The sequence below is a fragment of the Parambassis ranga genome, chromosome 1, assembly GCF_900634625.1.
Source record: "Parambassis ranga chromosome 1, fParRan2.1, whole genome shotgun sequence".
NCBI classification, from domain to species: Eukaryota; Metazoa; Chordata; class Actinopteri; family Ambassidae; genus Parambassis; species Parambassis ranga.
Genome location: NC_041022.1, coordinates 12,920,015 through 12,932,952, shown reverse-complemented (window position 1 = coordinate 12,932,952; position 12,938 = coordinate 12,920,015). Strand labels below are relative to the sequence as shown.

Below are 12,938 nucleotides of genomic sequence, written 5' to 3'. Positions count from 1 at the left end.
GTGGCTGATATGTAATAGCGTCTACTCAAGTCAAAGTCGTCAAAGTAAAAGCGACAGTAGAAAACATGATTTCAGATATTGAGCTTCTTTTCTTTTTGGTGCACAAAATGTTGGAGAGGAGGCAGAAATCTCTACAGCCAATATCTCAGTTCACATCAAAACAATCCAGATGGATAAAAAGGTTTGCAGGTCATGGAAGAAACTGAATCTTTTTTTAAGTTTAAAGCAGAATAAATTCAAAATTCCAATCCTCAAAACTACATGAAAAACTTTCAATTCATTATAAATACAAATCATTTAACCAAAGTTTATTTTCCTGTTAAATCTAGAAAATAAGTATGTTCAGAAGTATCTTTCGGTCAATAGGATGATGTCAGAAATGTAATATGTATGAGCTTTCTTCATTGTAACCCTGTGTAGAGAGAACTGGCGGCTCAGTAGATGAGCTGTATCTCTTTTCTCGGCTGGTGAAATTGGCTGGCAGCACACAAGCAGACAAAATAGCCATTGTACCACAAGAGCCCTGAGCACAAACATCAGCATAAACTGTGCCACCGTTACCTACCAGCCCCAACAAAACAGGGCCCTCATTCATTTTGAGTTTCAGTGCAGCTATCTTTGTGACCTTTGAGAGGGGTTTCACTGCAACACACATTCCAGTGTGGAGTCATTAGAAATGCCCTTGATGAATCACCTTAAGGAAGAACTGGTGAGCATTTAAGGGGGCATTAAGCACTTGTTGCATATCAGTAAACTGCAAAATATCTGACCAGTGCTTTTGTCTCTTTTTCTTACATTACATCTAATTTTATAGGCCAAATGGTGATAAAACAGCAAATCTTTTAATCTTTCTTTCTCTTAAATGACAATAATACTTCTCCACATTACCAGGAATTACATTGATATAACACATAAATACCCTTATTAGTCAAGACTCACAGAAAACAATATTGAGATGAACTCAGTGACTCCAATAAGCAAGGAAAAATCAGACAGGATGACTTCAAGTTCAACACTTTTATTTTGTGCTTTCTTTGTCAAACAGTAAAGTGAATAATCTCACTTTAGCTTTAAAAGTATTTATATAAATAACATTGCAACAAATCACAATAAATGATGGCATTTACAAAAGTCACAGGAATATCAGTCCTATTTCAACAATAAATAAGAGTAAATTCAAAGTCTAAGTACATCTAATTAAGAGAAACACTATGCAAAGCAATCAGGTTGCACCACATCAATTTTTGTAAATTAAAAACAACACAACATGTTATCAACTGTTACAATTATTACAATGAAAATAATGCAATAATTAGAAAACACTGGGGAAACTATCTACAAATGTGCACTCCCAGTTAATAGGGAAAAACAGATATATAAGTCTATATAAGGTGCCTACATTGCACTGTGCAAAAGAGGTGTCTACAGTATATAGCCACCCATCCACTGAAAATAAGCTGCCAAGACCATATGTCCTGTGTCACATATTAATGCTCAGCCACTATTAACAAACAAACAATCCTTTACACAGCAATGAATTCAAGTCACCAGGTTTGAAGCAAAGACAAAAGTGTGAGGTTATGGTTACCCAGAAGACACCCTGTGACTTCTAACTGTGAATGTGAGCAAAAAGTGAGTCAATCATATCTGGCTCACATGAAGCTCGGGCCACATCTATTGCCGTCTGACCACTGACGTTGGCATGTTTCAAGTCGGACCTAGGCGCCAAGAACTTCACAACATCCCGGTGGCCTTCCTGGATGGCAATGTGGATGGGCAGGGTGCCGCTCTGGTCTGGGATGTTCACTGAAGCACCGTACTCCACCAGGATCTGCAGGGTGTCGAGGAATCCTGTACAGGCTGCATCACGGGCAGGAGTTATTCCATGTCTGTCCTGGATGTTGGGGTTTGCTCCTTTTTCCAACAGCAAACTCGCAATCTTGGAGTTCCCCATCATCATTACCTGTTGGACACAACAGAAAGAAAGGGTGATAAGAGTAAATCTGTAAATTTATGTCCCTGTGAAATCTTGCTTACATTACACATTAAGCAGAATTTATTAAATCCCATCCCAAAATAAAAAGAGTGTGTGTAAAATGTAATCATAATAAAACTAAATGTCATTATTCTAAAGTGCTTCCAATTAGCAGAGCTGAAACAACTTATCCGTCAACTGAATAAGCGACAACTATGATGATTATTATTTTAATCAATTATAGAGAGCAAATGCCTCAAATATTTTGGATTTCCACAGACTTAAAATTTTTGATACCCTGCAGTCTGAGGGAGTTTTAAGCGACTACTTCTATTAAAAAAATAATAAACAGATCAAATGAGATAGACCGTTACAGCCATAGTTTGTAAAGAGAGTAGACCGAATATTTCAAGTAGTTCAGGTTTTAGTCTGTATATTTGAAGGTGAACAACAGCCTATATAATCTAAAACAGCATTTCAAACCTTCCTCCAAGTCTGCAGTTATTGCTTATTTGCAAACTATTTGTAGTAAGTAATGATACATTTGAAATTTAATTTGCTATTTTGCTGGTAATATCAAATGATAAAAACATGTTGCTGTAACGTCTGTTTCCAGAGAAACACACGGTACTTATGTATTGTTGTCTCAAAGGGGAAAGGAAGTCATTCTATAAAACTAAACGGTGTATACCTACGAAGTAAATATTGAGATGGGAGCTCTGTAAATATGAATCGTATATAGACATTTGAACATGGTAATTGTTCCTCACCTGCAGCGCAGTCTTGCCAAACTCGTTCAGAGTATCAGGATGCACTCTGCATTCCTCCAGGATCCTCTGCACCTCGCTGGTATTCCCTTTGGCTGCTGCTGCCGTCAAAGCTTTACCGGCATCCATCTGACTCAGGACCATTATACTCTCTCTTTCTGCCTGTTTGGGGGGAAACACGCCACAGTTGGGACTTTACTCGGCCACGGGTAACCCACGAAAACAACTCAAACATGACAGAATAAACAGGCAAGAAGGTTTTCGTCGTCTACGACTAGCTAACGCTACTACAGCATCCGGCTAACGTAAGCTGTAGTCTCCCCGACTGACGCCATATTAACTGGCTGGGAGCGTAATGTTACATCAGATCGTTTAATATAGCGCTACACTCAAACAACAACCCTTACGACAAATATTTGTAGTATTTACATAGAGACAAGTCGCGTCTACTTAGTGCTACAAACAATTAGCATCCAGGCTAACGGCTAACAGTGAAAATACAGCTACAACGCTTTTGAACGTACCGTGTTAACTTCGTTATGATCCAGCGCGTCGCCCAGATTTTATGCTCTGCTTCTTCCACAGACCAGTAATTTTCAAATGTAATCCAAACAACAAGAGTTTGTCAACATTAGAAAATACATTTGCGCGCTGAGATCTTTACAGCCGAGTCTGCGGACTACAATTTACAAACATTGGAGAGAACACACGCTGACCAATCGCAGCTCGCCCTGAGGGTGTTGCTCTTCCATATTTGGTCAAAGAGGCGGCGTTACAACTCTGTTACTACGGCATCACTGTGGCAACAGGAGGAGTCGACCAATCAGCGCACGTAGTGAAGAAAGCGGGCGATTTGTATACGTTGATGTCTTCAAAGGCAGTTCATTCAGATTTCTGACCTTTGCTTGTGTTTCTCCAGAGAAAAGTGTGGAAAAAAGGCGGGTGCACGTATTTAATTTTAGGCGGAATTTAGCGACTGTGCTTGCACAACGTGTTACTACAATACGATGGCAAAATCGCCACTTTGTGTGGTGTTGCAAACAAACGGCAAACACAATAGGGTTATTAGTAACACACTGTTTTAAGTGAATACACTGATTAGGCATTTAAATAATTTGCAGTGGTCCCACAACAGAAACAGTAAAATCAACTTGCACACATATTTCATAAAACAAGGTCATTGACATCACATAAAGCAGGTGAAATTATAAAGACATTCCTTCAGCCCTGTTACAGGCTGTTGCTGCTTCTGTCTGTGAGGAATACAAAGTAAAAACGTCCCCTCAGACTTTTTACACATTTGTCCTCAGCTGGTAATCTAAAAACAAAAAGAAAAAAAAAGTAAGAAGAGTTAGAAAGTGTATAAGAATACTTAGTTACATATTATAATCAAGGTCTAATAGAGTACCTCCACTCTGTGTAATGTAGCGCACCCAGGGTAAAGCCTGGTACCCACTTTTTTCTATGATCTTCATATACCGCACCTGGAGAAATTAAGAGTGAGTCAGACACAAAACATGTTGAGACAAGACACATAACTATGTGAAATCAAATTGAGTTTCCCATAGCAATCATGGCTACGGGACCCAACTTGATGATCCACCGTCTGTAAGTTCTGGATGGCCTAACAAGCAGATACCCGAGTTAACATTTCAGGGAATATCACGCCCCGACAGACTTAAAGGGGGAAGTTTGGTTTCCTGTGTGAAAAAAGTGGGTCTGTATGCTGCACTTCAAATTCACTGTATTATGTACTGTACTGGGTATAATTAACCTAGTATATGCTATATTTAGTTCATTATCAGAGCGTTACTTTGCTGTCAGACAGCCTTTTTTTCTGAAAATCTATGCCTCATTTGCTGGTAACCTAGTTCACAGCAGTTCAGCAGTCACCGCCAAAACACACATACCTGTATTCCTGAGACTGTGAAGTATGGGATTTCAAATTTGACAGTAATGGGAGGTTTTCCTTCATTCTCAGCATTCTCCACACTGGGCAAACCAAAGTGAGCTCTCATCAGGAACTCTTTTCCTCCCTACCCAGAGAACAAAGCAATAGTATATTAATGATGTAGTATAGTTCCATGCAGTTTTTTGTATAGAAAAGACGTACAGGGAAAGACTTGATGGTCCACACCACCAGGTCCTTTTCGGGCACATATTTAGCACTGCCTGTGCTGGTTTTGAATTTGGGCGAGTCAGCATCACTGGGGACAGGTACCCTCACCTCCACGTTGTTTGCCACAGACTGTTTTTTAAACTGTCCCTTTGCCTAAAAGGACACACACAAAATAATAAAAATATATTTTTAAAAAAGAAAGCAAAGCTTTTACTGGGAAAAAGCAGGAAATAATGTTACAAGTTTATTGTCACTAAAAGCTGGAAACTTAAGAATTAGTAATTTTAATCAACAAAATTGTTGGTAGTTTATACAGATCCTTGCTGTAATTGATCATATTTTGGGTTAAAAATAGTTGTGTACCTTAACCATGATTTCTACTCTACTGTGAGAGAACTTCTCTATGACTGATTCAATCCATATCAGAGGTTTCACCTGTAACAGAAAGAAAGAATACTTTTATTAAATAGTAGTAGTAGAACATATTAATACCTGCCAGAGACACTTTATCTATGTTATGTTCATTCTTGACTGACTACATACATAAATTTAAGCCAGAAATATGAATGGCAAAAAGATTTCAATAAATACAGTGTAATGTCTGTACATGAGTATTGATGCGGTAGGACATGAGCTCTGACTCCCCGTCTGGAGGAATAAAGGAGATCGTTCGATCGCTCTCAAAACGTGAGAGACGGACACACTGATGGAACTTCACGTCCTCCATCACCACCGTTTTCCCCTTGTCACCTGAACGTGAAGCAAAAGAAACATCAGGTTATAGAGCTGGAGAGAGAGACGGATGTTGTCGCACTGCAGTCGAACACATACGTCCAGTGAGGGCAAAAAGTACTCGATCATTGAGGCCCAGGCGCAATTCAGGCATCCCAGAGAGCATGGTCTTCAGCTTGATGCTGCCAACGATGTCACTGCTCATCACACTGCCGTTAGCATTTACCTGAACAGAAGGAGTGAAAGGAACAAATTACATTACATAAAAAAACATTGATCAAAACATGAAGTGCAACCCTAGGTAAGAATCAAAGCATAGAAATCAGTCTAACTTTTCATCTTACCAGCACATTGATGGACTCAATGACATCAATGAAGACCTCATTCTTTTTGTATTTTATACCCTCTGACCGCCAGGAGACGGCATTGGTGACGGTGGTCGGCACCTTTGATTTTGCTACCTCAAGTTTGGCCCCTTCCTGAGTGATGTACCTGTGAGAAATTAGAAGAGATGGCCTGCTATGAATCCATAAATGCATACATTAAATGTCTGTGTGTGCTGGTCGAGGAGTCTCACTCCTGCAGGATCTTGCTGTCAGTTGTCTGAGGGAATCCAAAGTCCATCAGTTCATCCAGCAGCTCGTAAACTACCACAAAGTTATCCTGAATGCTCTCCTCCTCCAGCTCTTTGAAGTACTCTGTGAACACCTGCATGATAACACACATGACCTTTAGAGGGCGATCAAATATTTCCATAAATGACTACAGCAGTGTGTAATGTCACAGTGTATGTCCCTCACCTCAACCATCTTGTAGAGAAATGAGTACACGAGGGAGGCGTTGGAGTTCTTGTTTGTGGTGGCCACAACTAAGTAGAGATCAGGTCAAGGAGTGTTGTACATACCTACGGCTGTTAAAAGCTCTCCTACACCTTACAATTTTACAATTACATGGCATTAAATAATCTGTGTAAGGATACGGTAAAGGTTGCTGTGTTTGATCCACATGAAGTGAACATTGCCGTGTGAGAGTACGGGACAGAGCAGCCCCTCCTCCTCATGCTGCATGAGTAAAGGCAAGAAGTGGTCGATCTCTGACATGTCCACATCACCTTTGTAGTTCCGACAGATCAGCACCTGAGAGGGGAGAGAAACAGCACATATACATGTTGCCTAATATGCAGTTGAGCATGTGTAGCCTTAATATGTATTACTTTGTAAAACAAATCAACATTATTATAAGACATTTTCCACTTTTTATCGATAAAAATGTTGTATGAGCAGCTTCTCAGAAGTGTAACTGTGTGCAGATGTGACTGCTGTCCATTCACTGTCATCAATTCTGCAGAACACTGATGAATCTATCTGCCACTATCTAAAGTATCTTTGCAATGCATTTCCTTTCCACAGAATTCACACTCCCTCTGCCTCAGTCTGTTCAATGGTCATACACATCATCTCCTCTGCTGGTTAAAAAAAAAATTGCTGAATGTTTATAAATGCTCAGTTTGAGGGGAAAAAACATGCATGTATTGAAGCAATATAATTATATTGCCTAAATAGCTACATAGGGCTGATCTGTTCACTTCAACACTACTGCTTGAAAAATGTGCAGGCAGTAAACTGGACTCACATCAAACACACAAATATACACCAGCTGTACGGAGGTATTGCTAAACTAACTATTACTACTACTATTATTAAACTAACAAGTTTAACATCCACAGCAATATCTCATATCAGGCATCAACTGACACACAAAGCTCAAAGCTCTGGGAGTAAAAAGTCCTCACAGCAACAGTCATACTCCAAAAACTAGTGTCATCATTAATCCTCCACAAAAAGAACCCAAACCCACACTCCAATATGAACAAGTACGACCTAATATAGTACATTTATCATCAAACCGATGACTGTTAACATGCAGTGACACAGTAACAGTTTTGTATTCTATGCACCTTAATATTCAATAACTGCACAGGTACCGTGCTGTTTAAGTCCTTTTTGCACAATTTATGTTTTCTTGCATGCTCTTTTCAAATTGCCCATTTTGTAATGTACTCTATGTTTTAATAAATGTTTGTGGACAGCAAAGTAAGAATTTCATTGTGCAGGGAAACCCTTTTCCTTACTGTGCATATGACAACACTTTAAATCTTGTGATCTGATATGAATATAAATACTCACCTGAGCAGTTTAGTTTAGAAGACTATGAAAATAAGACACACGAGTCTAACAAGTCACAGCTCAATTTCCGGTTGGATTATCCATAAAAAAACAGCATTGATCATTTGTGATCACACACTGTGCTGTGATGAGATTCTCGTTGTTAAAGCTGCATGTACAGACATGTCTACTTTCTAAACTAAACTACAGCAAAGATGTGGGAAAAAATGCAATAAAAACACACTGTAACACACCAGAGAGAACAGCTGTAACCATGCGTGCTGCTTCTTCTCTTTCTCAAAAACATGAACTTATTTGTCAGGTCACATTTAAATGAAGGAATTTCTGTGCCCTGTGTTGTCTACATAATAACAGTGACATGAAGACTACAGGTGCTACCAGACACCTGAACAGTTTCACTGCAGCGTCAACATCCGACAGCCGTGAATCCGGAAGTAAAGGACTAAAGAGGCCAATGAATGACTCTGTCCTAAAGTCCATTAATTTTTAACGACGCTCTTAATATTTAACTGTTAAAGCAGCAGTGCTAACCACAATCAGCCAAAGGAAAGACGCAAACGTACAGATTAGTAGACAAAAAGGCCGACAAAGTGACTGGCAGTGTGTCTACTTAGCAGGTCTTACCTTTCCCTTCAGGTCCAACACAAATATAGCCGAGGCCGACATGTTTTGCACTCGCGCACCCCGCGCACGGACACGCAACAAACTCCTCACAAAGCGCACGGACTGAGTTTAAAGTTCAGCTCTACCCGCTCTGTCGGTCACCGTAAACTGTAGATATCAAAAGGCCAGAAACTATCGAGCCTCCAGTGACAACGGCCAGTGTCTCTCTTTGGTTTTCCTGGAGAGGCTGTGACGTCATTACGTGCAGGTGAAACATTCACCAGCTCACCTGAGGAGAGGAGGAGATGTGCTGCTCGGTTTATCCGACAGAGGGCGCTGCAGACAAACAAATACTAAAAAACTTTATGGGAGCGACACAAACCAATCCTTCTGACACCAAACACATTTAATCTATAGACACAATTTTAAAATTAAAAAGAGCACCAAATGTAAAACATGTAAGCTACCTGGGAGAACAGGAAATTAACTTCACTGAATAAGTCATAATATGGCTATTTGTATATGCACTGTGAATTAAATGATAAGAATCTATGAATAAAGTACGCTAACATACATTAAAAAAATACATGCAAAACAAATATATGTGCAAAAATACACACATATATTTCTGTGCATGCTCACAACGTTTATTTGTTAAAAGTTTTGTGTCAGGCATCCTTTGTTATCTGCCCTTTCTTGTTTTTATTTGTATATATAATATATATATATTTTTTATATAATATATATATATTTGTGTTCTTGGTATATGTTCAGCTCATAGGATCTGTGCAAAAGCCAAGAATGTCTGTGCTTGCTATACTTTTTTCATGCTGTTATCTCAAGTTGATTATTCTGTTATCTCAAGGTAACAAAGCCAATTTTCCTGATAACAAGCAAATTTATAGTGTTGTTTCTAAATAAAAGACAGATTCCTAACGGTAGAGTTCTCAGAAGAATACAACCTCTGTTTTCTAGAGACAGTTAGTTCTATATGAGCTTTCCTTAATGATCTCTTGTGACAGCATCCATTAAATTGTCCGTGGTGGGAAAGCAGAAAAGGACCAGGTCCTTGTCACACATTAGACATTTCATTAAACAGCCTGACCAAATGATACAAAGACGCACATTAAAAGTGGAAAGAAACATTAAGGATACAAATCGTGATCTTTAACATCGACTAGTGATGCAAAAAACTGATTTGCTGCAAAAATGTAACCTGTTGCTCTTTAAAAGGTGAACCTCTTCTTTTCATCTGCTTGCATGACATGAGGCCTTTGGCTTCAGTGTTGTAGAACTATTTATCACATGGCTGGGGAGTGTCTTAAGCCATGAACCCCTGTGGGCCTCTCTGTGTGGTATTACGCCCCAGATCCCAGCCTCTGCTTCTTATCAGCTGTGTGTAAGGCACACAGTGACTTAGACTAACACTAGTAGCAATAACACAAGAGGTGTGTGAATGAGCTGTGTGAATGTGTGTGTGTGAGGGCCAGATGGAGCTCTGTTTCTGCATCCCACTCCTTAAGTCCATATAGGTTTGGTTCCCCTCTGGGTGCAGTTTATTTAATGGGGCATGTCTGAGCTATAAATGAGATAAGCACACTCCGGGCATGTTCACACAGTATATGAGCATCATAAATCTATTATGTGCTAAATAAACAGAGTGAATCCACTCGTTTTATGCAGTCTTCTGTTTGTGAGTATGTTGTTGCTCCTTCCTGTCAGGGTCGCCATCTACAAATGTTTGGGTTTAAAGCGTCCAGATCAATCCAAGGATACAGGAAGAGCATGTTTCCTTTAAGAAAACATCATTGTTTCAGGTTCTGCCACTTATGCCTGACTCTCACTCACTGCCTCATGTGATCTGGATTATACATGAAAGAATGAGAATTACACAAACAGCTGGTTCCCCCTATAGTGGCTGAGGCCCAACACAAACATATAGAAGCTCTGGTCAGAGAAGCAGCATCTTATGTCTGCAGCCGCAATAAAAACACACATCCAACTTACTGACATTCTAAAGAGGAAGTTCATCACTTTCTCCTGTCTGTAATACACTTACACATTGTTTCCCACACACTCACCGGACATTTACTCAACACCAGCATTATTAAAAAACAAATGAAGTCCTTTGTTCCAGCCTAGCAGGCTAAAAGACAGATAAAATATTCATACTTTGTTCTTTTGCAGTCACCACTGGTTCCAGCTTTTTAATATCTCAGTAATTGAAACCTATAGCTGATGGTCAGAAGACAGAAAAAAATAGTAATTCCTGCTCTGGCTTTGGCAAAGATGCAGGCTAGAGGAGGCTACAGCCACTAAGAGTATATGTAGAGTCCCTAAAGGAAAAAACCTAAAAAACGTTTCTAATGATGCGAGTAAAAATGAAAGTTCACACAAAGAATGACAGTCTAATTAAAGTAAGCGATACACCACTATCTCTGTAAAGTCCCAGACGTTCTAATAAAAAGGACAAAGAAGTTTCCACATGCCTAGTAAATGTAATATCTAGACTAGTATTAACAGTATTTGTGTAATTCCTCGGATTGGGAGAGCCAGACACTCTGCCTAGCAGCTTTAAGGAAGTGTGGATGAGGTGACTGTTTTTTTCCCATCATTTCTTTGCAAGTATTATGTTGGCCGATTGGATGGTGTCATGTGACGCACCATAGCTTCCGATAGTCGTGTGAAAGTGGAAGGATGCACAGCATGGTGGATCACAGTGAAAGAGATATCAGTGGAACATCCTGTGAAGCATGACTTCACCAACACTATGAACACTGGGTTTGGAAATGATGCAGAATATCCAGCAGAGAGGTCTATGTGCCTTTTTACTGACATAATAGAGCCTCCTCAGTTTCCAGTGTATTAACACAACATCACAACACAAGTATCACTTGCGTCCATCTGCCTGATGACTGTTTGGCCCTGAGGTTGTCAAGCAGAGACCAAACAAGCTATTGTTGTTACCTTCTCATCAGGACATTTGGTGTTCTGTTTGGTAACCTGACAGGGGAATATCTATCCTCTATCTGCCACCTCTCCCCTCCCACTGTCAATTTTCGAGGACACTCCTCTTTGCTTACGCAGTAGTGGTGTGAGATGCAACTCCACCCTTTTGCTACCAACTGGCCAATAAGGAGACTAGAAACATATGTAAATGGTGAGGTGAGGAGAGGATGCAGATGATGCCAAGCATAGCAGGGGACAGGTGTCATTTGTCACCTGAGCCCATATTGCCTCATGGGAACAACATATTTAGCAGAGAACGACACTCCAGCTACGTTGCTATGTTGTTATCAAAAAGCCAACAGTGGCGCAGCAGCGGTGTGGTGTAGCTAGTTTTACACTTTACATGAGTGAAGTGTGACTGAACCTTGACTGAAGATGCAATTTTTGCCTGCTAATGGTTGAATTAATTCAATTAATCACATTTTTAAGGTTAGAGGCTGTGCAATCATTAAGATAACATTTGGCCTCGATCAGATGTGACACTGCTGGGTGTGGAGGCATTAACACAGGAATGTGGATTGTAGATCCTGACAGACAACATACCACAGCTTCTAAGTTGAAGAAGTGGATGGTACAGCATGTCCCTGAACAGGACCTGTCCCTGAACAGGGCATGTCCCTGCCGCTGTAATAACGCAAGGCCGAACGGTGATTCAGACACTTTGTCGTTTTTCTAAAAGTTTACAGTAACCACTGATTATCAGGAGACAAATCCAGTCATGGCAGCCCTACACAGGTCAAGTGTCTGTAGGTAATTCAGTGTCTGAAAGGTAATATACTTATGGCCATGGCTTCTTTATGTTTACTACACTTCTAGTAAATGATGAACTCTATGAAAACATTGCAGCTTCCCTTTTTCTGTACGGAAGTCTGTAATCACTGATACTTCTCAGTTGATGCGAGAGCTACACACTTACTTCCTCAGGGACCACGTAGAATAATCATTATTGGTCATACATTATGCAGGGGTTTTATCCCATTAGCGAGAGGAAGTTGTCTGTTTATACATCAGGGCATCTCATGTCCAGCTGCTTTTTTCACTCCTATGAGAGCGGACATCTTTCCAAAGATCTTCAGATACTGTGAAAGAAAAATTGCATGCAATGACAATGACTTTGAATAGCACAGCTCACCAAGTTCTCAATTAAAATAAATTAGTTTGATAATGTTTTTATGCCAAATAGCTGTCTCTGAATGGAGACAGCAAATGTGAACATTGCCAGTGTCGTTCATTTAAAACAAAACCAACATGGGACACCTGCTGATCATTCAAATGGGAGCATTTGCTTATGTTGGCCCTCATACATTGTAAGATAACAAAGCTGCTCTTTGAATAAAAAAAAGACAGAGAGAGAGAGGATGAGTTTGATGATGATTAGTTTAAGTGCTCATTCCATCCACTCACTCTGTGTGTGGATGTTTTATTGTGTTGTAGATGGAGTGTAATGGCAATGTTTCCAGGCAACGCAGAGGATAAACAGGTTTTGTGGACATCTATTGTATGTAGGCTTAAAATAATTAGCTTTGTCAGTGAGGCCTGGAAAAACA

General features: G+C 39.9%; 2 protein-coding genes across 2 annotated transcripts; both read right to left on the bottom strand.

The window, feature by feature from the left end:
* Positions 1–1,122: 1,122 nt before the first annotated feature.
* cdkn2d (cyclin-dependent kinase inhibitor 2D (p19, inhibits CDK4)) lies at positions 1,123–3,682 on the bottom strand. Its single transcript, XM_028406014.1, has 3 exons — positions 3,267–3,682; positions 2,746–2,904; positions 1,123–1,963 (listed from the first exon to the last, which is right to left on the bottom strand). Exons 2-3 carry the CDS (start codon positions 2,884–2,886, stop codon positions 1,610–1,612), a joined length of 495 nt encoding a protein of 164 aa, XP_028261815.1. The 5' UTR covers positions 2,887–2,904; positions 3,267–3,682; the 3' UTR covers positions 1,123–1,609.
* A 122-nt stretch (positions 3,683–3,804) lies between these two features.
* On the bottom strand, positions 3,805–8,641 carry ap1m2 (adaptor related protein complex 1 subunit mu 2). The gene is made up of 12 exons (XM_028405770.1): positions 8,404–8,641; positions 6,573–6,729; positions 6,394–6,461; positions 6,171–6,301; positions 5,938–6,085; positions 5,693–5,819; positions 5,469–5,611; positions 5,225–5,296; positions 4,856–5,014; positions 4,653–4,778; positions 4,151–4,226; positions 3,805–4,060 (listed from the first exon to the last, which is right to left on the bottom strand). The coding sequence occupies exons 1-12, from the start codon at positions 8,443–8,445 to the stop codon at positions 4,035–4,037; spliced, it is 1,275 nt and encodes a 424-aa protein (XP_028261571.1). The 5' UTR covers positions 8,446–8,641; the 3' UTR covers positions 3,805–4,034.
* Between the last annotated feature and the right edge of the window lie 4,297 nt (positions 8,642–12,938).